The sequence below is a fragment of the Psittacula echo genome (genome assembly GCF_963264785.1).
Source record: "Psittacula echo genome assembly, chromosome: 2".
NCBI classification, from domain to species: Eukaryota; Metazoa; Chordata; class Aves; order Psittaciformes; family Psittacidae; genus Psittacula; species Psittacula echo.
Window position 1 is genome coordinate 99719950 of NC_137737.1, and position 24818 is coordinate 99744767.

General features: G+C 40.5%; 3 protein-coding genes across 5 annotated transcripts in view; 1 reads left to right on the forward strand and 2 right to left on the reverse strand.

Moving 5' to 3' along the window:
• ZNF407 (zinc finger protein 407) overlaps positions 1 to 10601 on the reverse strand; it is a 343995-nt gene extending 333394 nt beyond the window's left edge. For all 3 annotated transcript variants that reach the window (XM_080611327.1, XM_080611326.1, XM_080611325.1), the window contains exon 1: positions 7589 to 10601. In XM_080611327.1, coding sequence (XP_080467453.1) covers positions 7589 to 8342 — 754 coding nt within the window. In that variant the 5' untranslated portion in view covers positions 8343 to 10601. The remainder of the gene's footprint in view (positions 1 to 7588) is intronic.
• Positions 3566 to 10716, forward strand: LOC308217805 (uncharacterized protein; the record flags this gene model as incomplete). The annotated part of the gene is made up of 3 exons (XM_080611178.1): positions 3566 to 3615; positions 6718 to 7659; positions 10593 to 10716. The coding sequence occupies 2 exons, from the start codon at positions 3566 to 3568 to the stop codon at positions 7448 to 7450; spliced, it is 783 nt and encodes a 260-aa protein (XP_080467304.1). The 3' UTR covers positions 7451 to 7659; positions 10593 to 10716.
• A 2102-nt stretch (positions 10717 to 12818) lies between these two features.
• Positions 12819 to 24613, reverse strand: CNDP1 (carnosine dipeptidase 1; the record flags this gene model as incomplete). Its single annotated transcript, XM_080611812.1, has 11 exons — positions 12819 to 13014; positions 13845 to 13992; positions 14307 to 14448; positions 14631 to 14795; positions 16182 to 16342; positions 16908 to 16992; positions 18370 to 18570; positions 20531 to 20619; positions 21813 to 21975; positions 23569 to 23712; positions 24536 to 24613. The coding sequence occupies 11 exons, from the start codon at positions 24611 to 24613 to the stop codon at positions 12909 to 12911; spliced, it is 1482 nt and encodes a 493-aa protein (XP_080467938.1). The 3' UTR covers positions 12819 to 12908.
• Positions 24614 to 24818: the final 205 nt, after the last annotated feature.

Consider the following 24818-nt stretch of genomic DNA (forward strand, 5'->3'; position numbering starts at 1 on the left):
CATATACCTGAAGTCGTCAGGGTTCTTTCATATGTCTGCCATCTATGTGAGGCCTTGAAACAAGGCTTACACTGCAGCATGTGGCACCAACATATCTTCTTAAATGCAGGGCAGAAGTGGACATGCATCCTGTAAGGACCTATAGACCACTGCTTTTTTACTAAAATACTTTTTATTAACCTGATAGGTATAGAAGATATTAAAAACCACACTATTCTTATGTGGAACGCACCAGGAAAAGGCCCAACAACTATTGCATCTTTGCATTGTTAAAAGGTTTGACATAGTATTTATGGCCATATTACACCTAATTAGCAGTTTAAGCTTGATAAGAAGTACAGTTCATTTAAGGTAAACAGGAATTATCTTTCCATTGCATAGGTAAGACTTGCAAATAGGACAGCTCACAAATTCTAAGATGAGAGTAACTAGGAAACTATTCATTAAGGCTCGAGGTATAAATTCAAAACATGAAGCCTAACATGCTTAAAGAAGAAGGTTTTATTTTTAAAAGCATTCATTAGGCTCTCATCTCTAAGCCTCAGACTTGTAAATAATTTAAAATGAAAATGCGAACAACAGGGAGCAGAAAAAACAAATGCAATTCAAATCAGTCCATTGTTGTACCAATAAAACTCAAAACAATAGAAGTTGGCAGATTTTGAAGACAACATCCAGAAAACATTTTTATGTACTGTGTCTTTGAACTCAGATATTATTCTAACACTGGATCCAATCCAAAAAAAAATTAGCTCCGACTTACAACAATCAGGCTGTGCCCAGTAAAGGATACACATGCTAAATTAGTAATTTTTAGTATTCATTGCACTTTATTGTGGACCTGCCAAAACAAACAAACAAGCTGCAGCCTATTGATGCTTTTAGATTCTTTATTCTTCCATTTTGACTTTTCAGAAATGTATATCCTATTATCAATTTAGATGACATAAGGCAAGAACCCCCTTCCCTTTAAAGAGTAAGATAAATCTAGGTTTGCCTCACACAGGGAGCATGAAAAGAAACAGCATTTATTTCACTAGCACTGAAAATGGGAAGTGAAGAAAACAGTAACAAATCAAAAAGAAAAAAACCCACAAGGATCACTGCTGCTTTTGCTGCACATCCAGTGTTCCAAATCCAGTGCAAATACACCCCTGCAGAAGGTACATTACACAGGAAGGAACTAGGATAGCACAACATTTTGTCATTACTGAATTGCTGGAGTTTGATATCCTTTGTATTTGAAACAATCCAACTTTGCTGTATGATTTCACTTACACAATCAAGGGAAGACAAGCACACAACATACATTTCTTTTTCCTTGTTAACAAATCGCATGGGATTGCCAAATGCAAAAGTGCTGTATTTCTATGCCATGGTTCTTGGAGAGAAAGATGGGCACATATGCTGTGTATCACATAAAAGTCAATATATTTGGAGCAGGTCCAGAGAAGGGCAGTGAAGCTGCTGAAGAGTCTGGAGCACAAGCCTTATGAGGAATGGCTGAGGGAACTGGGATTGTTTAGTGTGGAGAAAAGAAGGCTTGGGGGAACCCTATCGCCCTCTGCAACTACCTGAAAGGAGGATGGAGCAAGGAGGTGGTTGATTTATTCTCACAGGTAACGAGTGATAGGACAACAAGATGTATCAGCCTCAAGCTGCACCAGGGGAGGTTTAGACTGGTGATTAGGAAAAAAGGTGATCAGGCATTGGAACAGGCTTCTCAGGGCAGTGGTGGAATCACCATCCATGGAAATGTTTAAAAAACATGTGCATGAGGCCTTTAGTAACATGATTTTGTAGCGGACTTGGCAGTGCTGGGGTAAAGGTTGGACTTGATGATCTCAAAGGTCTTTTCCAACCTAGCTGATTCTATGATTCTATATGCCCCTCAGAAGCCTTAAGCTTACCTCCTGCACCCCACACACCAGGAAATCTGACACTTTTCAGCCACGTGGGATTTCCTGCGCAGGAAAGGTGAACCTTTCCTCACCTTACAGAAGGTGATCAGGAAACCCAGCACTTCCAGTGAGCTCTCTGCACACAGCAGGTGTTCTACTCTTCCACAGCACACACACAGTTAGAGCCAGTGCAGTGCTTCCCAGATTCAACAAACCCCTCAGGCAGTACAGAAGTGAGCCTGATCCTTCTTCATGTGAACCAAGGCCGCTAAGTGACTCCTGTTCATGCTTTTTCCTCAGGCGCAGAAGTGGATGATGCCAATATGCTACATACCACCAGTACAGGTAAAGTAAGCAAGCCTCCTCCTGCTAAGGTGTGTCTTAAAATCAGCTTAGGTTGACTACCTCATATATCTATAGCAAACGTCCTACTAACTTAACAAATGCAAACAAACCCAACCACTAATGCACTGAATGGAAATGGATGCAGGCCACGGACTCTTCCAGACCAAACCCAAGCTTAAAAACCTGCCCTAAGAGAGAACTCCCATGCACAGAAGTATAAAGCCATAGCAGAACTCTCCCAGCCATCCAAATGGGACCAGAACAGTCGGTTTCTCACATGGCTTAAATGAGAATTCTTGTGCACCCATTTCAAACTTCTTGCTGGAATGTTTCCTACAGAAATATTTGTATACCACATAACTATATGGATTCCATGATAAAAATATCATAAAAACCAATGATTTCTATATAAAATGATGACTTAGTATTACTGTTTGGTTGAGTTTTGTTATACCTCATAATTGCAGTGAATTTAGCATTTATTTTTTAAATCTTTGTACCTATACCTTGAGAAAGACTTCTGAAATACCAAAGATAGGGCTACAAACAGCAAGAAACTTTCTTTTTAACAAAGAAATACCACATAGGAAAGCATCTATATACATCTATAGATTTTGTTTTTACAAAAGAGTATAACCTATACAGATGTGTTCATTCAGGTCTAGACATCAAAATACTGCACACCCTAACTACTCTGCATGCATGCTCCCTGGCCGCTACATATGTCACACACCTATAACAGCTTGTATTTTTAGACTCATAAGGGCAGAGGCAAATAAAATTTGTGCTTGTGCCACTAAGGGCCAAAGGAAACTAAGAGTATTCACAGCCTAGCAGCCAAGCTAAATATAACCCATACTATTACAGACAGTAGTTCAGTAGTAGGCCAGACTACTCAGAAAAAAGGTCAGCCTGCTGTAGAACAAGAAAACAAAACAGAACAAAGCAAAAAAACAGCAATCAACAACTCTGCTAATGCAGGAACTGAAGGCAGTCATGAGCCACACAAATAAGCATTTTACTTTTAGAACATCATTACTGTTTCTAAATGGCCCTTGGGTTATTACTCTGTAAAGAAATGTGTGCATTGGCTAGCACTTACTGTAATTTTCCTTTTCATATTGAGGCAAGAAAGTAACTAGACTTCTTCCTGCTCTAAAGATTGCTGCAGTGTTTTATGTTTGGGCCAGAACCTTCTTTCATCTTCACATGTTGAAGAACTAAAATTAAGTAACGTTAGAAAACTTCCACCTGTATTTAACATAGACACCTAGAATGGGCTATAGATTCTTCTGTAACTACAGACCCTTTGCTGGCAGATGGCAGAAACAGGAGCACAAGAATTCATAGTTGCAGAGCAAGAAAGAAGGTATAGCTCCCCTGTTTTAAACACACAACTTCTTTCTGTGAAGCAAGACACCTCTGGAATTTCTGCAGGTGAGAAATTAGAGATGACAAGAACATCCTTACATTTTTTGCTTCTTCATTGGTTTATACACACACTTCACTGGTTTATATACACACTGGGTTTATATCTGCTCAAATGAACCCTTTGAACTTATGTCTTAGCACAGGCTGAAATCACAAAAGTGAAAAAAAAAAGTATCAGCTTAGAAAAAAAGTAGGTATATTTCATTTAAAATTTCATACATTCTCATGCAATGCCGTAAGAATGTCCACTGCAAAGAGAGACAGACCAAAAAACTAAACCACTCTGATGTTACCAGAGTGATCTCATGTGAACTTTAGATACCCTGAGCCAACCAACATTCAAGCAGTTGTCAGTGCCACCTCCTGTGCAGCCCTACTCCTACCTCATTCTCTCCTCAACATCCATGGATAATTCTATGCCTCTTATTAGGACTAAGCATCACCAGTGCGGCATACTGTTCATTTCCTACATGCATTTGTGTCCACCAAAAACTGCCATCGTTCATTCTGCTCATTCCACTCAAGTTGCTTCCTGAAGCGAGCACTACTTTCATGCCTGTGCAGCCACTAGCCAGGCACTATAGGCAGCCGCACCTTAGGCAGCGGTGGCCACAGCTAACAAGGCTAACACAGACTAATACCTTCATGGGATAGAGTAACTGGCCAGCTGCTGGCTATTAAAAAAATATTACAAAATAGCTCTCCAACTATCAAAAACTTAAGCAGAGGAGATTTAGGTCAGATATAAGGAAGAAGTTCTTTACTGAGAGGGTGATGAGGCACTGGAACAGGCTGCCCAAGGAAGTTGCGGATGCTCCATCCCTGGCAGCATTCAAGGCCAAGTTGGACAGGGCCTTGAGCAACCTGGTTTAGTGAAAGGCATCCCTGTCCATCCAGGGGGGCCAGAAATAGATGATATTTAGGGTTCCTTCCAACCTGAACCATTCTATGATTCTATGAAAAGAGTAATCTATATTCCAGGATATGCAACCTAAAAAGTGAGCATAGTTATTCTAACATGCATTACAATATTGCAGCATTATTTCAAATGAATCACTGGACCAGGCATATCTTAAACCAGTATTTTTATTTGAGTGATGGGGTCATCCCTCTAGTGCAGCCTTTTTGTTTCTCCAAGAAAATCTAAATTCCTAACCCTCTTAGGAAATTCAAATGTAGGAGCCACTCAACAATTGCAGTTCAACCACACATCATATGCCAATCCATCTGTACATTTTAGCTCATGAACAAAACCACAAGTCTGTATACATTCAAAGATAAAAAAACAACAATGCAATTAGGCAAAGCAAAGCTATGTTCTTCTTAATGTTGTGCACACTAACACAACAATCCTGTTCTTCATTATGAAAGGTTGGTTTTAACAGAGTATTGAAACTGACAACTGCTTCACATACTTACACTCCAAGTAATCTTTTTCTACAGGAGACAACACAGCCTAAGTTTTAAAAAAGTTTCAAACAAAGAAAATTTTCATGCAAATAAACCAGAAATCATTGATGCTCTTACGATACAATAGTTCCTGCAGAAGAATGATAGTAAAAGATTTAACTCAGGTCATTTGAATTATATTTCCCAAAATGCCAATGAAACTGACATGTTTGAACATACTGAAAAAGTCACAGTCCATCACCATGCTGTCACATCAGTGCATTTTACTTTTTTAAAAAATGTATGGATTATACAATTACTGCTAGGCTCCATATTTTATATATAAAAGCTACAATCTGATTATGTGTCCATGCTGAAATAATTTATGAAATAAGGGTGGAATGACTGTAATGTTACTTCTGTGATGAATGTAGCTTGCTGTGAACAGTCTAGGAGATTGCAAGAGAGACCAAGCTGAAGCCTGTAATTGTCTTCATCTTTCATGAAGAGATGTGACCTGGGAAAAATACAGATCCCAACATCCAAAGCTCCAGACTCATGCAAACATCTTGATTACTCATGTTCTGATATAGGAATGGAAAAGGAGAATTTATAGTCTCCACAGGCCACACCTTTAGATTATTAAGGTAAGTATCACAGCAAATTACATCCAATGATTAAATTATATGTTAGTCTATTATTGTTTTGCATCATCAGCAAATCACTCCTGCCACTGTAACCCTTGCACTTTTGGATTCACCTTATTTACTACTCCCTAGGTGTTGCCATCATGCTTAGTATGATATAGATGAATGTGAATACATGGCAAACCCAAGGTCTTGTGAGACTGCATCAGGACAACTATACAAAGAAGAAAAGAGAGTACAGGAAAACAAAAATTAAAACTATAGCTATGTGAATTTTGAGATTGCCAATAGCTACAGCATACAGATCACAAACTAAATGTTTTTCCCTTTTCTTTCTCCTTAACCAACACTACATTTAAGAACAATATTGTGGCTCACGCGTCACCCGAATTATTTTGAAGGGGTAACAGGAAACCTGTCGCAACAAAGTCAAACAAGATGATAATCTATCCCTCAAAGGTGCTACAAATTTTTTCCATTCAGGATGCACACCTCTTTAGAAATGTGTTAGAAAATTGCTATGCTAGTTATGGGAATTAGCTTTCCTGACTGCAATCTCAGGCTGCCCAAGGGGTAATGAAATCTCCCCCTCTGGAGACATTCGAAACCCACCTGTAGATGTTCCTATGTAACCTGCTCTAGGTGGCCCTGCCTTCGTGGGGGAGGGTTGGACTAGATGGTCTCCAGAGGTCCCTTCCAAACCAAATGATTCTGTGAATCCGAGAAGTCTCCTGAAAGCCCACTGACGCCCTAGAGCCAACAAAAAACTTGCTGAAAAACGTAAGGCTGTGGAAGTCGAAAAGTGACTGTGACTCAGAGACTACTATCTGATGATCAGAACAGTAAAGGGAAAACGGTTACAACTGTTCCTTCATCTCTTGCAAGAACTGCTTGCGAAGCTCCTGCAGTCACACAACGCACAACTCGAGCCCTCCCGCTCTTACGCTACAGCGGCCTTCGTTAAAACAGAAGCAACTAAAACAACGCGGGACTTGAGCAACAAGATCATTCAACGTAGAGCCGGACCACGCCGGAAGCCACGTCCTCCTGGCTGCGCAGGGCCGGCCCAAGCCCCAGCACCGCCAAGTTACGGCCCAGCAAACCAGCCGTACCGCACACCTCAGCCGGGCCCCCGCCCCGCTGCTCCTGCGCAGACGCCGCGGTGACGACTGTCACGCACACGCCCAACCGTCGCCGCGCAGCGAGGAAGCGGCGCTGCGCCGTGGAGCGCCAGATGGCAAAGCCAACGTCCCCCGCCGGTGTCCTCCTATTCCCCCTCTCCCAGTGAGGGAGATTGAGGGCAGCGGCCGCCGCAGTCCCGCCGCAGCCAGCCCCGCCCGGCCTCAAGGCCGCGCATGCGCGGCTGCCCCTTTGCGGGCGGTCAGCCTAAGTGGCACCGAAGCTGCACCGCACCCGGCCGGGATCTGCGCCCCCGCCAGCCCCCTACAACGGAGGTCGCTCTTAGGGACCGGCTTCCCCACTTCCACTACCGGCCCTGCCACTCCCCTCTCCTCCCCGCCGGCCGCCTGCGGCAGAGGGGAAGAGAAGAACCTTGGCCCGGGCCGGCCGAAGCAGCCAATGGGCGAGCGGGGCGCTGTTCCCGCCCTTCGCGCCCCGTCCAATCGTCGTGCAGCGGGGGAGGAACAAGGGCCGGGATTGGCTCGGAGGAGCGCCACTGGCCTCCCGCCCACCACCGCCAAAAAAACGACGGGAGCAGAGAGGCCCAAAAAGCCCTAGGGGAGACGCCGGCCCTGCTGGCCGTCAGCTGCGGCCCCGCGGCACCCAAAGCCTCCCCCGCAGGGGTCCGGAGCAGCAGGTGGCCCCGCCCCGCGGAGCGAGGGCCGAGGCACCCGCGTCCCGTCCGGCAACGCTTACCGCGCGGGGGGAGCCGTCCGCCTCCGCTTGTGATGAGCTTGGTCACAAGTGGCGCGCCGTAGATTTCGCAGGTTTGCGTCACGCCCGGGGCGAGGCGCGCGACGCGGGGCGGGAGGCGTGACGTGACGTGACGTAACGTAACGTAACGTACCGCGGCGCGGGGCTGGAGCCAGTGAGGCGCTGGTCGAGCGGCCTGCCTTCCGTGCCGCCGCGGGCGTGAGGCTCTGCGCCCAACGGCCGCCGCGCGGGGTGGAGGGGGGCGCTCCAGCGGCCGCCATCTTCCCCTACACGGGCAGAAAGGAGGGAGCTCCGGGGGTGTTTCTCGGGGTTGGCGCGGACACTCTTGGCTGAGGGTGGGCGTAGCAGTGGGGTCATGGCTCCGGGTCGTGTGCGGACGGAGGCTGGCTCGAAGTGCCCAAAACCGCACCTTCGTTTGCGGTTGGCAAAGCGTTGTGTGCGTGCAGTCTCTGCCACGGCAGGTCCTGCTGCTGCTCTGCGCAGTCATAAATTTGTGCCGTACAGGGGAGTCAATGAAGTAAACTTGTGTTTTAGAGTCTGGCACCACGTAGGCAGCACGATGAGAATTGGTTCTAAGCCATGAGATGGGTGCTTTGAAGAAGGGGAAGGAAGAGAGTAGATGAGATAGTGCGCAGGAGGCATTCACTGAGATACAAACTCTCCAAGCTGTGCTTGATATTTTTAGATCAAAAGAGAAACAGTCGAATAAGGTGGGGGGAGGTAATTTGTAAATCATGTTGTGTTTTATAAGCTCATGAAGAAACTGTAATGAAGCATTTCATGGCCTTTTTCCCTTTCTCAAGCTAAGTCACATGATGAGTATTGAAAAGAAGTCCGGTCTAAAGAGTCTTTTGACATCTATGGTGGGATGCAGTTGGTTTTTCACAGTTTCTTACGATTTTTAAAATGCAGGTCTACCATTTATCATGGTTTTACTCCATCTGGCAACTAAATACCACACAGCCACTTGCTCACTTCCACCCCAGGGTGTGATAGGGAGGAGAACTGGTGAAAAAATTAAAACCCGTGGGTTGAAATACAAACAGCTTAATAATCAAAGTACAATATAATAATGAAAAGGAGACTAACAATGAGAGAGATATAAAAGAGGAAAGGGCAAAAAACAATGAACAAGTGATGCACAGTACAGTTGTTCACCACCTGCTGAACAATAGCCAGCACGACCCCATCAGCAATCTGGGCCTTCCAGGGGACTCAACTCAGTTTATATACTGGGCATGACGTGCTGTGGTATGGAATACCCCTTTGGCTAGTTTGGGTCGGGTGTCCTGTCTCTGCTTCCTCCCAGCTTCTTGGCAGAGCATGAGACTGAAAAGTCCTTGTTCAGGGTAAACATTACTTAGCAACTAAAAACATTGATGTGTTATCAGCATTGTTCTCGGACTAAATCCACTGTCATACAGTGTAAACGGCACAGCACCAGGCTTACTAATTGGGCCTAACTACTTCCAGTTTCATGGAGCCAGGCAGTCATTGGCTACTGTTGGCCTTATGACACAGCACTGCTGATCCTGGAGCAGGTTGTCAAGGCTATGAGTATGGTTTGAGGACGAAGCAGTCGCTACAGCCTAAACTGTTCATCCCATGAAAATGGAGAAAACAAAGGAACGACCAGAGTCTGGTAAAGATTGACATAAATAAACGAAGTTTAAAACACATGAGTATCAGTACACAAAGTATCACACAGAACATAGGTAAGAGAATAATTCTTTGTCTCTCCAGTATCTAAGGCTTATTTTACATATTTTAATTGTTCTCTCTGTAATAACAATTCTACAGGGAGGAAGTCTCCTTAATTTGTAGGATACCTTTAGTTAGATATATGTTTACCTTTATAAGGACATTTAAGAACTTTAGTAGTTTGTCAAGAGACTGTGGAAAACAATGGCAGTTTTAAGAATGACTGGTTAAGAAGAACCTAATTGTTCTTCATATTTTTTAGAACACGAAAATCATTAAAACAACTTTTTAATGTCCCTCAGGCTCGGTTTCTCCATGGTTTACAAACTACTTTCAGATGCTTATGAATTTTTGTAGGTCTGGACCTTGGGTAACACCTGTATTTAAATATTTGTAGTGTCCAGGTCAGCACGCCTGGTCCATTAGTTATTTCATCGTCTGCTTACTGAGAGGAGACATACTGAGAGAGAAGGCGTGATCACAGAGCCAGAGTTTTGTAAATGTTCTTTTGGAATGTTTTTAACAGAAAATGAAGAGAGGCAACATTTTTTAGGAATAGCCTGAAGAGGGAGCCATTGGTATAGTGGAAGAAACAAGGAAGAATCGCTATTAATAAAAGAATTATATCTAAAATATTTTTATTTTTAAGCTTTATATAATGTTCACAGATTTACCTCTACTTAATGTTTTGGTTTAGGTATGTACATAATTTTAAAGTAATGATAAAAATGTAAATGCTTGGCGTTTGTTCTGAAATATTTATCCTGATTAAAATATATTAAAATGCAAACTGAATAAGTCAATTATTAGTAAAGCATTAATTAGTTAATGAAGTCGTTTATAAATTGATTGTAAACATAGAATGTATTTATTTTCTAACAGAATGACATTAGGGATGATTCTGCAGGTGCTGTTTTTCTTCCACACTAAAATACTGATTTCATTAGAAATGTTTCTCACTTAAAGAGCAGTACCAGCTCTTTGCTTGGCTGTGTAACTTAAAGCTCTGCCTGCTTGATATCACAGTAGTCAATATCACTAGAATAACTAGTAACTAATGGTCATATGAAGCACTTGTATTTTTTTTTTTCTCTTCAAAAGACTGATGAGGTGCCACTCAACATAAAAAAAGGAACAGACAGGATGACTGGTGCATGCCCTGTCTTGATCTAAAAAGGAAAGAGTAACTCTGAATACCCGTGTGGGTAGGAGTGGATTCCCCAGTGCTATCTTTCATGGCCAGGAGAACCTGAAATTGAAGTCTTCTTCTCTTTCTCTCTTCTAGGACTGAAAGAGGCATGAAGATGGTCTGCGTAATTCACTGGTCCTGCTCTTTCACCTGTATGGTTTTAACTTGATAGCAAGAGGCTGTTTCAGAGCAGACCTTTATTTCAGTGCACTGCCCTGATAGTACCTGTGCTTATAAAATTATGCTGTCCTATTAGCTGTATTTTACTTGGCGTTCTCAAAAGCAACAGAAAAAACTACATATAGCGTAAGCTCACCTTCAGTTGCTTCTTAATGTTGTAGAACCCATAGAAAGCATGGATTGTAGTGACTTACAGAGCAGTTTTATTACTAGAAACACAGCTTCCATACCTTTCAGGAGGAAATACACCATCTGAAAAGTGCTGAAAGCTACCTCCACTACCCCACTGAGCTTTCTACTCCTCTCTTTTGCCAAAAGTGTCATGAGTAGCTGTTTTCTTGATGGTTGAAGTCACTTTATAAAGCCAGAGTGGAACAGGAGATTGCAATGAAGTTTCATGTCAATTGCATGTCTTCAAATACTTCAGCAAAATTCAGTCATTTACCTTTATGGAGCAGCAGCTTCTAAGCATGGGCTGATCTTGCCTGAGTCATGTGCAGGTGCTGGAGTGCTCGCCTCTGCAACATTCCTTACCATGCAGGTACCTATATGGTTTCAATGGGTGAAAGCAGCTGAGAGACTGCAGAGGACTTGTTCTGCAAGTTGATGATGTGCAAAACTGTGTCTTCTGATTTTGGAGGCTTGGTCCTTGTCTTGGACTGCTCCTTCTTGACACAGGCACCAAAAGTTGCACTGCAGTTACGAAGTCTGCAAAGCCAACACTAGTAAGGGAGATTGAGCTGAATCTTTGTTTTCCCTGTGAATACCATCAGCAGCCAGGAGCCTTACTCAGCTCTTACAGTTGAAATGAGCCTCACAGCGCCAGGTAAGTCTGAGAATAGGTATTTATTGAAAACTTGTTTTGAAACCTTTGTATCCCAGATTATTGCTGTTCCCAGATCTTCTAAGAGGCCAGCTATTTTTATGTTGCAGCTCCTAGGAACTTCAGGGCAACTACTAAAAATCAGAAACTTGCATATTATGGGTTGGTCTTTTCTAGAGAGCTATTCATACAGACTATCTGTCATACAATATTTCCATCTGTAGACTCAACATCCCCATCTTATGCCTTTAATCATCTTTACTCTTTCAGGTTTTTGCAGGGAGATAGCAGGAGAGAAAGGAGATATGCCAACTACTTTCTGTAATTTCATTAATGTAATTTGCTTTAAGAGTGGGGAGAACACTCATAAGTTTTTGTTTAAATGTGGTTCAGTTGTTTTTGTTGTGTGTGAACTAACTACATGTTAGAGTAAAAATCATATTTTGAAATAAAAAATACGGATCTTAGTTATGTGATTTGTGCTACATGTTTTGCCTGAACAGCAAACCAAGCTCACAACTATTGTTTTAATTTCAAAATATCTCATTTGCCTTTGATTTAATTATCTGATAAATATATATAAATATATTTATCTGATAAATAAACTGATGCTTTAAAAGTAATTAACAATAACTAGTTGCTAATTGAGTACAAAAATGTCCTTCTGATGACAGATTGACCAGAAGAGATATTTAGAAAAACTTTTTTTCTATTGTACAGAAGGTCACATAAAAGAAACATATCATGCAGTGATTTGTAAAACTGTGCTCACAGCACAATTACAGGAGTTCTGGATTAAATTGGGGGAAAGACAGAATCCAGACCTATAAAGGTTTATTTACTATTGCAGTTCTGTTGACCTCAGTGATTATTCCATAAATAGATGTTCATAGACAAGTCTTTACATCGAATTCAACAAGCTAATTGTATTGCGTTTCCTATTTACAGCATCTTGTGAAGGACAGGGAAGAGATTAACTTGATAGTGGATCCTTCTTCAAACAATTACATAATGAAATTTTGTTTATGCTAGGAGGAAATGACAGCGATGTTTATTGCTCAAATCCAGAAGATGGAATACGTGTGAGGCAGCATTAGCATGGTGATACTACAAAACAGAAATAAAGCAATTTTAATAAAATACATGTAAAAAAAATTCCCTTTGCCTGGAATTTTAAAACTAAAGCATAACATATTCCACTCAGCAAGAATAAATTACCCATAACCCTATTTTATAGCATTAGGGATAAGATAAATCCATGCTATTATTAGTATGCCAAATAATAACGACAGTTATTTTTTCCACCAGTGTAGACCCACTGAACATGCAATTTTTATGGTTTTCCAAATCAGGAAGTTAGAAAGCTTAAGAATAAAGAAGTGCTTTGCTGATTTTCTTTTGATGGTCTATCAGTTGTTAGTCTCTATACTGGAATTTTCAAGTAAGTGCTGATGGAGCTTCGATATCTCCAGGAAAAAGGCTGCAAACATTTTGGCTCCTTCAATGTAGTTGTATCTGTGAAGAAGGAAAGAAAAAGAATGAAGACCTGTCAAGCTGTTCTGCTCTTGAAATTAGTATAGTTTTCAGAGTCTTCAGAGGAATTTGCAAGATTGGTCACCCAAAAAAAGGACCCAGTGCACAGAAATTCTGGACATCCTTCAGCTGGCATTGAAGGAGAATTGAAAGGGTTTACTGAAAAAACTTTCCCCAGTATTGCATCCCCAGTTATTATTGTCTGTGGCCAAAAGGGTTGAGGCTATTGTAAGGAGAAACAAAAAACACTTTGAGAATTATTGTAGAATTCTCCAGTTTCTCAAGCTCAACATGATATGACTTAGAAGCTACAGCAATGTCCAGACAACACGCTGAGCAGTGTCTTACCATAATGAACACAAGTGGCAAGTTTAAGTTAATTTTGGTATAATTACATGAGTTTTGATCCCTGTAATATAAATACAACTTTATTTATACTGAAAGCCATAAAAATCTTCACTTAACCATTAGCCTGCATACATCCAACTGGCATACTTCAAAATGGATGCTGTGACAGAAGAGTGCCCATATGCATCATAATTTTTCAGACCAGAGGCAAATTCCATTGGCAATTTTAATTTCACTGCCAATGTATTTAGACTGGGTAGACACTCAGTGAAAAAATGTATATCTGTACACAGTACGCTGGGAATTTTACTTTGTGTTTGGCACAGCAACAAGTTTGCTGGAGACAGTAGTTTGGGACTGTCCAGTGCATGGCTTTCCATCTGGCTGTGTTTAGTCATGGGTGTACCAGGGGACTTCAGTTCTCCCCCCTTCTCTTATAGAGCAAATCAACAAATAAAAGAAACCTGCTTATTTTCTCATTCTGGGAGTGCTCCCCATCATTGGCCGCTCCGATCGGAAGCATCATCACACTTTTCTGCATTATAGTCTGAAACATTCTGGCAACAGGAACTGTTGAACCATCCCGGATAAAATCTGGGTCTTCTCCAAAAACTGAAATACATGGGAAGAATTCATTCATTATTAAGTGAAATAAGGTGCTTGCCTTAGCTACTATACATTTGAGGACACAGCTGATATTAAGAGCTTCTGAGTAGAAACTGATTTGATCCTGTAGCAAATCTATTTCATGAATAAGCTGTACTCTACAAACCTCTGGCTTTGTATCAGTACCCAAAGAAACTAAATGAGGTCTTTTGGCTACTCCTGTTAAATATGCCTCATTCAGCAAGATGAGCACAATTCCCCTGCACACTTGCAAACACATTAAAAATGGAAAAAAAAAAAAAAAAAAAGAAAGAAAATACCTGTTTTTATTGCCCTTCTTGCTGCTTTATATAGTGGATCATTAACATCAGTGAGCCAGGGTTTCACACCCAAAGGCATAGACACTTTCAGTTTGTTTGGACTGTTCCTCTTGGAAAAGATACTCTCCAAGTGCTCCACCACCTGCAGCAAAAACACATTGCAGTCAGAAGCAACTCAAGCATGCACCCACATACTTACTTCTGCTCTCAGAAACAAATAAATGCTAGAAACAGTCAGTTTACTACTTTGGGTATAAACTCATGAGGTGCTGAGAAGTACTTAGTTTACACAGTAGAGGCCGAAAAAGAAGGTTTGCCCCTTACCTGTTGTTTCACAACTGAAAGGTCCATGTGGGGGACCTGACGGATTGAGAATTTGCCAATGACTTTTGCTGGAATGACTGTTTTAATTCCTGGTTCATGAAAAGCTCCTTCAATCCCATGAATAGAGAGAGAAGGGTAATGCCACAGGTGCAGAAGTATTTCTTCCTTCAAAAAAAAGGTAACGTTGAAAATACAAGGGATGACACTGGAGCCATTCACAATTTATATGAATTGATTTGAAGAAACAAACTTTTTCTTTCCTCAAATTTGTATGTGGAGATTCTGTATTTTAAAGATGTTTGTAATTTAAACTCATGCACATATCTTTTCATTAAAAAAAAAATACTTCTTTCAGTCAACATTCATGTACCTTTTTGAATATTTGGATGAGAATAGCTTTCCATGCACAAGAAAAGCAGAGCATTGTTTTAAAATATCATGGAAATAAATTTCTCTAGCGCAATGTAAAATCAGAACAACTTCTGATCTGACCATCTGTTGATTCTTGGAGCTTCTCGCAGGAGAAACCTGTTACCAGTTTAACCAGATGATACCAGGGAATAAAATCTACTAATGAGCATTAAGTAATACAATAGGTAAGATTATGTTCAGTAACAAAGTTGATCTCTTTTTCTGGAGAAGGTAAGAAAGGTTAAAAAAAGGCAAAAAATAAAAGACAATGCTTATTCTAAGGAAGAAAGGAGAAATACATAAATTATAAATTAGTCTTCATGCAGAACCCCAGGGTGCTGCTCCTTTCCTTCTACTCCAGTTTTATGAGACTGAAGCTTTATGTACACATAAAATTTGCACCACTTCATCCTCATATCTGTAAAGCATCAAAACTTACATAGTGTAGTTACATTATACTTCTGTATTACTGATTATTACAGTCTAGCTTAGGCTAATTTGGAAGCTTTTTCACGGAAATAAAAGCATCCATGTTAGAACTTATACCAATATAATTATGTTAGTGATAAAAAAACGAATCACTCCTTTCTCCCAGCTGCCACTCTTGTGCAGAAAGATCCTTCTGAGCCAGCCCTTACCTGCTGCTTTTTATTTAGGATATAATTTTTAAGTGCTGGCAAAGAGAGGCCTATAGCTTTGGGTGCTTTTTTTGGCATGCTCAGCAGACATTAAAATCTGAATTAAACAAATAAAAACGACCCAGAACACATCTGCCTAAAGCTGCTTCCCATTTTTCAGAGATGAATACAATTTCTTTTCTACTATGCAACCTGCATGCAGGGGTTTTAATGCTTATTTTATTTGGCTAGTTAGGCATGGGGGTAGTTGCAAGGAAGGGGGAGCAATACTGTTAGTTTTGCATCATTCCTTTTCATTGATTATTCAATCTTTTGAATCACTTTCCCCAGATGCGGTAGCTTATGTTTTCAGCAGATTAATTTTATTTACCTTTTAATGCTTTGTGCTCCTTTATTATATTTTAAGTTTGTTATTGATCTTTCAGTTTGGCTCTAAATATAAATGCTATGAATGAGTGATTTAAATTCTTTCTGCTGACCATTTATACAGGTTTTATGTTACCTTGGTGCCATAGAGGAATTTTTTCACGCCACTATTATTTTTATGTTCCTCCAGATTAAATTCAATAGATTCATATAATTTCCTCTCTTCCTCTGTCAGGGAAGCAACACTGTCATAAATTCCAGGGATCTGAATACGACCTGTATGATCCACAAGGCTGTCTACAAAATAAGATAGATATCAGTGCAAGTGGGATTTATTTCTTCCACTTGGCAATCACAGCATCTTTTCCCTTCTACCAAACTCTTTACTGACTAAGCCTACCAACTAACTACTAACAACTGCTTGCATCCATCAAGTTGTAACACCTAACTTGTTGTATTTTCATATTTATAAAGAAAACTATTGAGCTGCTGTTTATAGTGTGTGGTGTGTCAGCCCAACTGCTGACATGAAAACATCATCATACTGAGATACAAATCAGCATTAAAACATCAGGTGTCACTACCTATGTATGTATTCAAGTTGTCAGCAATCCTTAAATGTTCTTGATTGATGTGTGACTAGCATCAGCTTAACAGGCACATGTCTGAGGTCCTGGCCTTACTGGGGGTATTCCTTCCTCAGCTGCTGCCACAATAGCTATGCTGAGATTTGGAAACCTGGGCGTCTTTCTTCAATTAGACTTGCCTTACTTGGGTCAAATAAACATGGCACTAATCTTCGTTAAGCTGATTGCTAGCTGTTGTTTCCCAGTTGCTCCTGAGCAATGACACACGTTATTACCCAGCAGAGCTATCAGGTCCATCAGCGGCTCATGAATGATGCCTCCAAAAGTTCCAGAGTGAAGGTCCTTGCTGCCACATTCAACCTGTACCCAAAAACCACTGGTTAGATAAAACACTCCCTACTTTATTCTTCTGTGAGTGGTTGCTTTCTATCACAACTGGTGGCTTCAGTTTTTTAAACAATGTCACAAAAGAATAGAAAACAAATTATGTGCTTTTATTTATAAAATGGAAGCATCATCTTTGGTAAAGAGAAGATAGGGCTCTGTTTTTAACTACTAGAAAGAGAAATTCATCTGTCTGTAGCACTTAGCAGGCATTTGAGAGCAAGGATCCCTCTCCATTCCCGCTTTTGCTTCAGTAAAATTGAATACTTCCTAAGTGAAACACTTGCATATTACTGTTTCTAACATTGCAGAATAAATTCAAGCTCTCTATCCCTTCTATTTAATGCAAAATTTTCATAATAAAGGCAAGAAAGAACCTTACTTGATTTGCATTAAGAAAATATATGCCCAACCTTAATTTCAGATTGCAGCAAATAAGAATTCAGAAGTCTCTTGAATCATACAGCTTTAGAATAGAAAGAGGCATTTGGTTTATAAATGGGTTCTTTTGCCAGACACATTTTCATACTCAGGTTTATCATAAACTATTTTCCTGCAACAAACTTCTTTATTTTTGTCAAAACCTCATTACAGCCAACTGTCTGGTAGCAGGCAGGGATCACTTCTGATGTTTTAATAGCATCATTTTTCTTAACCAACACTTAAAAGAATTGAATCAAGGTTGCCGAGGCCCTTTTGGTTAAAAATGAATTTCATTCCTTTTCAGACATAAAGGTTAATGCAGATTTTTCTTTAGTTACAGAGGGTTTTAATCTTCTCTCTGACTTCCTTTTATGCTTCATCAGGAAGTTTCCAGATGAGAAAGTTCTGCTCTTCATTTCACAGTAGCTCATGTTGGCTGCTAAATATACTACAGTCCACTGTTACTTGCTTCTGGCAATGGTTACAAAAATTTTTTGTGGCTTTTAAACCCAGGGATCTAACTAAAATGAGTCCCCCTTTAGGCAAACACATATCACTAAGCAGTGTCTTCTGCAAGAGGGCAGAGCAGCAGAAGAAATGGTTTTGGAGCGAGAGTCAGGGGGTATAGGCACGAAGCTGCAAGAGAACAGAGTTGATGTACAGAGGGAGTGATGAGAAAAGTCTGGGAGAGTGGCAGGAGAGTAATAGTATAGGAAAGGGATTGAGGAGAAAGAGGCAGTTAGAATTGAACTGAAATGAGGAGGGAAATCTGCACAAGCCAAAAACAGTATAGAAGAAAGCTCTGTATTTTCAAATATTAAGCTCACGCTCAGTCGTGCACTCATCATGCAGATGCAGATGTGATTGCAGGTACATTACATCACTGCTTTCTGCTCAGGGGCTTAGTTCAAATGAACCTGTTTCCTTTACCTCAACAAAGAAGCAGGCATTTCCCCGAGTCCCATATGTAAGGGCAGGCTTCTTGTTGCTGAGCCAGAGGCTGTCCGAAATCACAACATAATCAACATCAGAGAGAAAGCACTGTTTTTCTTCTTGAAGTAACTTTTCTAGCCCTAAGGACCCTGCTTCTTCCATGCCTTCAATTATAAACTTGAAGTTCACTGGCATAGCCTAAATGAACATTAGAGACATCTAGGTGAGGAACAAGCACTTTCAAAAATAAATAAATAAACTTTAAAATCAGAAGCAGACTGGCTTGTAGTACATGCTGTGTTAGGAAAAGAAGGACATAGGATATACAGTTTGCTTCAGTAGAAAGGGCAGGAATAGATAGATACATAGTTTCCCAGAAAAAAAAATTGTTTTTCTTCATGTTTTTATCTGCTTTTCATTTTTGAAGGAGAATAGGTAATACTTTTTTTCCTTCTTTGTGTTTTCAGGAGACTTGCTGGACTGTCTCATTAAATTGGCTTTCTCTCAGTGCCATTAAACATTCTAATTGCTTTGGAAATTCTACCTGTGTAATAGCAGTTGCATTGTCACAGAAGATTTCCTGCCTCTTTATTTCCAGTGTTAGTGCCCATGCGGGAAGCACTGGTGGAGGTGCACTGCTGTGGTTACCCCAACATGTTATCTATGGCCAGAGTTGCCCACATGGTGGGAAAAAGGCTGCTAGTGATGCTACTGTAATTGCCTTTTTAGCACTCATGAATTCATTTGCCTACTAGTTCATAAGGCTCCATTTCTGAGGGTAATTAGAGAACTTCTATTATTGAATACTGAAAGTTAGAAATGCTGACACTTCCCATAGGAGATGAGACAAATTTGAACTTAGTTTCCTGTTCCAATTCATTTTCTCATTACGGGCTTTAAGATGTTTTCTCTTTTGATTCAATACTCAGCTTAAATGCAGGAACAAATGTGTAGAATTAAATGAACTTGTGTTATGGACGGGTGCACCAATGGTTCATCGAATGACCACAAAAAAATTTGGAAACAAACTGTTCATGAATATTGTTTGATGGGCTGTGCTGTTTTCTAGGGAAAGATTTCATATGGCAAAGATTTCTTTTATTTGCTTGCTTGTTAAAATGCCAAGATAGCTGTTAGCGATTTGAAAAACTAGAAAGATATAGACAATCCCATAACCATATCCACTTCAACAGCTCATCTGTGGGCAAATAACATGTGTTTGCTAGCGCTTGAGAGACACTGAGTTCAATTCAGTACTGTCGATGCAAGAAAAACATTAGTTTTCTGGAAGGCTGCAAAAGGACTTTAGAGGTCAAGACTTAATGCTCAGTTTGTGCCATAATGTCATAAAAGAGGCACAAAACTTTCTCAGTGATCTAACAAAATGTGTCTTGCAAATTCACCTTATAAGATGCTTGCTAACTATGTTAAAAGTTTCAGCTGTGTGTTGGTTCAGCTTTGCAATGGAGATACAACTAGCCCAAAATTATTAAATATGCAGACTGATTTAAAGATAACTATGTTGGTCATTGTAGTAATTCAGGCAAAATTTTAACTCATAGAGATATGTCAGTCTCTAAGCAAGTGTATTTGTACTTCGTTAATGCACTCATTAGAAGCATTTGCTTTGATAAATCTAACATGTTGAAAGAACAGCCTATTACGTATGAACAGGTTTAGACACTCTCTTCATACGTACATATAAATTGAAGGTAACTTGTAGGTAGGCAAAATCAAAGATCAGCAGACTGTAACAGCAGAGATGAGTCTTCATGACCTATCTGCACTGCATGTTATTTTACCATTTTAAAAGCTCTCAAGAGAATAGGGTATCAAAGCTGTTTAATGTATGTAATACATATTCAATGCTTCCCTCAGTGTGTTTTCCTCTGCAGGGCAATGATAGCAATACTATATTTACATTGCATACAGACTGTTCAAAACAGAAATGCTCACAAGCAGACTCTTGCTGGAGTGGGATCAGTGCCCTGGATATAGCGTTAGAAATAAGCTAATATTTCCAAAATGTATGTAGTCTGTTGAGACAGAGATTTATTGTCTAACTCACAAGAATGTAAAGGTATCCCTCCAGAGATGTTATAAGAATAATAATAGTAGTAATAATAATAATAATAATAATAATTCTCTTGATACCTACTAATTTCAAGGCTTTAAATGTTTCCACTGCATTTATCCAAGCTAGGACAGGTCCTTTATTATCTGTTGCTCCACGCCCATAGAGATTTCCTTAAAAAGAAAAGAGGAAAGTTTTTAAACAATCTTTGAAACTTCTCTTGTCACTTCAATGGAACCATCAAATTCCTGTTGCCATAGAAGCTGTAGTGGTATGTCAAGTGTCGGGATTTCATCAACTTGTTTTAAGTAAGGTGATGGCTGTTTCCTAATGGACTGGTACACTTCTGGTTTTTAGCTTTCCTTCCTTTTATATTGTTGTGGTTTAAACCACTGCAGTGTTATCAGCATTGTTCTCAGGCTGAAGCCAAAACACAGCACTGCACCAGCTACTAAGAAGTAAACCACAACAATCTGTTACAGCTGAAACCAGGACATATGTACATCATGTTGTGGTTTCAGCTACATGGCTATTTCTGAGCTTCACTTTTGTTCTTAAGCGCTCTTTATTTACACCAGACATAGTGTGAACACACCTGAAGTGTTTGCACAATATGCAGCTTCTGTACACATCAGCCAGCCCAGGTAACAGGTAAATGCCACAATAATAGCTTGAAGCTACAAATCTAAGTATGTAAACTTTAAGTGTTTGGCTGTCCAGTCAGACACAGATTTCAGTTTCAGGTACAATGGGAAATTTCTGTGGCAGTCTCCACTGGAGGCATAAGAGTTACCCCACTAAGGCTGTTTGGAACCAGTCTCAGCCGGTACGAAAGGGTAGTTTAATGGGTGTAGCACAGGTTTGGGAATCAGGATTTCAGGGTTCTTGGGGTCTTACTTATTTGCTGACCGCCTATCCATTATTTTTGTTCCTTCAGTGAATGAAGCTTTTCATGCTTAGCTAGCTGAAGTGGAAGGATGATTACATTAAGAGGGGCTTCACAGTCTTCCACTATAAATGCTCCTTAGCTCCACTGTGGCAAGTGGAGATACTAAAGGATCATAAAGCAAGAACAGGAAGTGCAAGAGAGGATAATGGCTGACACAACTTAATAATTTGAAGCAGAAATGGATTCTCTATTAAATACTCTGTAAAGCAGCACTGAGAGCTCATGTAGCTCCTTCCACACCAATCAGGCAATCACTGATGAGTCTTACTAGTCACATCATCAAGACTCAAGGCTGCTGGATTTGTCCCAAAGATTTCCATGGGGGAAGTCCTCATGCTTTGGTTAAATATACAGGGAGCCTCCTTCCACTCAATCTCAGTTGTGTATTCAACCAATGCTACAAAACTTACAACACACCATTGATTTCAGTCAGTGTGTAAGGGTTAGTTTTCCAGCCATCTTCCTTCTTGGCAGGCTGCACATCCACATGACCATAGAAACATACAGTGGGGCTTTGTGGATCCTCCACCAGTTCCCCAAGAATTACAGGAGGCAGTGGGAGGTCCTGGCCATCAGGCAGCTGCGGAGAAACATTAAAAAAAAGAAACTAAGGAAAAACAAACCTTTGAAAACTTTCAAACATCATTAAAATACTCTGTAATTCTCAGAAGTGAAAATATTTCTACATACTCAATTGGCTTTCATTTGTTTGGGTGCACAAATCAGACTTTGAAACCAGCTCTAAGCTACCAAGAGAAATTAACTTTTTTCTCCACCTCTTTAGATTCTGCAGGGACTTTATGAAGCTCTTCTAATATTTTACTGTCATAAATGTCCTTGCTACTAAACTCTTACTTTGTAGCACTGAGGAAGACAAAACTGGCTGTTTGCTGTGGTGAAAAAGCATACATTGTGACACTGAAGTAGTGAAAAGCCACACAAATTAATTTGGGGTTTGATTTCACCACAGACAGAGGGCAGGAGGCCTGTAACCTCAAATACAAAAACAAAATCAAATTTTGCTGGCAGGACGCAGCTATTTCAGACTGGTTTGAAGGAGGTTAAGACTCTAAGATTGGTCAAGAGAGGCTGGATGTCTCACAAAAAAAATAAGTGAAGGAATGTGTGTGCTCCCTTGTATTCACCAGTAATATCAGTCTGCATTGGCCTGTTGCAACCAAAAAATGTAGCTGCTTCTTGCTAAGCAATCAAAGGAAAACCTCATTTTGTGAAACATTATTTTTGCCCTGGGCAGAGAAAAGTATCTCTGGTCTCTGCTCCAACAACAGATAATCCATTCCCACTGCTGCCGACACAGACTTTTGCTATATATTTTGGCAATCATAACTGCATGCTAAGTGCATGCAATTTTCAGCTGAAATGCATTCATTACAACTTTTAATTACAACATTTCATTAAACTGAAATACATTCATTACAACTATTAAATGACATAACCTGAAATATTAAAGCATTGCTGTGATGCAACGTCCTTCTGCTAAGACTCACAATCTTTCCCATAAGCCTCAAAGGATGGAAAAGGGACTCACTATTAGTGAACTTCTGAATTCCTGTTAGAATAGAAATCTGACATCTTCCAGCTACAGTAAGGTAAGTAAATTAAAGGCAAAGATTTCTCAGAGATTAACTTGTGTGCTGCTTTCCAACTATCATTAAGAAAATGGCTTGAAACGTTTGTTAGAAGCTCCAAAACCCAAAGGTAATGCTCAAGATAGCTAGCCCTTTGTGTCAGGCAACATTTTCCTGTAAAAGCAACCTCCCTCATATAGGGACTTTGGTGAAGAATGATGCATTAACTATCATACTTCATTACTCAGAAGAATGTAAAAATGAGCCCTGGTGAAAAACTCAGGACTTTTACTTTTGCAAACTGCTTCCCTCCAGTTAAAATCATCAAACTGTCCATGCTATGCAGAAAACATCTATTTCCATTTGGATTGTCTGTGTAGTCTCCCAAGTCTGTTTGCAGACAGTCTGAGGAGGGACTGATTGCAGTAGGTATCACGTAGCTATGGGACTACTGATAAATTGTTATTTAGCAACCAAAAATATCAGTATGTCATAACATGCCTATGCATATACATAGCACTGAATGCAATAGGCAGATCATATGTGCAAATATGATGTTTTAAATGCAAGAATCAGACAAGCACCTGATGTGACCCCAAGTTTACTAAATTAACAATGGCTCCAAGTGCCACAAGTCTGTCAGCTGCCAGCGCCATCATTCGTATTACTTCTTTCCTCAGATCTGGTTGAATAGAATCGCTTTCCACAGCCACCCATTCCTTAAGATCCTGCACAAGGAGGAAAGAAGTAGAGTTAAGTCACCCAGGATGCTGCAGTGTTTGGCCCTTTAACATGAGAAGTGTCACTTTGGAAGATGGTTTAATTTCTATCCCATCACAGCAATGTCATGATGATATAAGGCTTCAGAATTGAGAGGAACTGCTTAGATAGGTCCCCAGGATTGAGAGTCCTGATTTTCTAAACAAGGAGGGTACCCACACTTAGGCATTTGCACTGTCAACCATGGATCTAAAATCCCATGGAAGAGGAGGTAGACTAGATGCTGACCATTTTACATTGCAGAAGTTGCATTATGTATGAATTACCTCAGTGATCCTCATGAGGATTCAGAAGTGCTCATCACTTTAAAGCATAACTGATACTGAGTGGCATAATTATGTTTCTGCCTCCTCACAGGGAAGAAGAGAAAAGGAAAGCACAAATCAGCATGGGAGCAAGACTCCTCTCCCTGTCAAGAGCAAACCTCCAACAATCAATGCTGAGGTGAAGCAAGTGAGAGAGCATCCTATCTGCTTGCTTCTCTCATGCACATGCATTTTCTCTCAGTGGAGCCTCTCTATGCACATACTCAAAGGATGCCTGCAGCCATCCAGTTTCTGGAAGTCCATGCAAATCCATCTTCCACCCGAAGGGTCCCCAGCACAAACTGTCCCCTTGCAGCCTTGCTTTGTGAAGCACATGTAGCACATCTGATGCCAGACCTGGAAACCTGCTCATTACCTATGTGGCAACCACTCATTTGGCACATAAAACACAGGCCTCCGGGGCAACAGTTCTGCGCTCATCATTTCACTGCAATATAGTTCCTACCTCAATATAATCACTTTGGTGTTCATCAATGTACTGGAAAATCTCTGTCTCCAACGCTGGAATGGATGGTGAAGACATTACTGCCTTAGAGAGTTGCCCAGAGCTGAGATCATAGAATGGTTCAGGTTAGAAGGGGCTATCTAGTTCCAACCCCACTGCCGGAGGCAGGGACACCTTCCACTAGACCGGATAGAGGCTATCTGAAAGTTAAGGATAAAATTCAACATGTTAGAGACATCCTGCAATATCCACTTCATTTCAGTTCTAGAAAGCATAGACAACT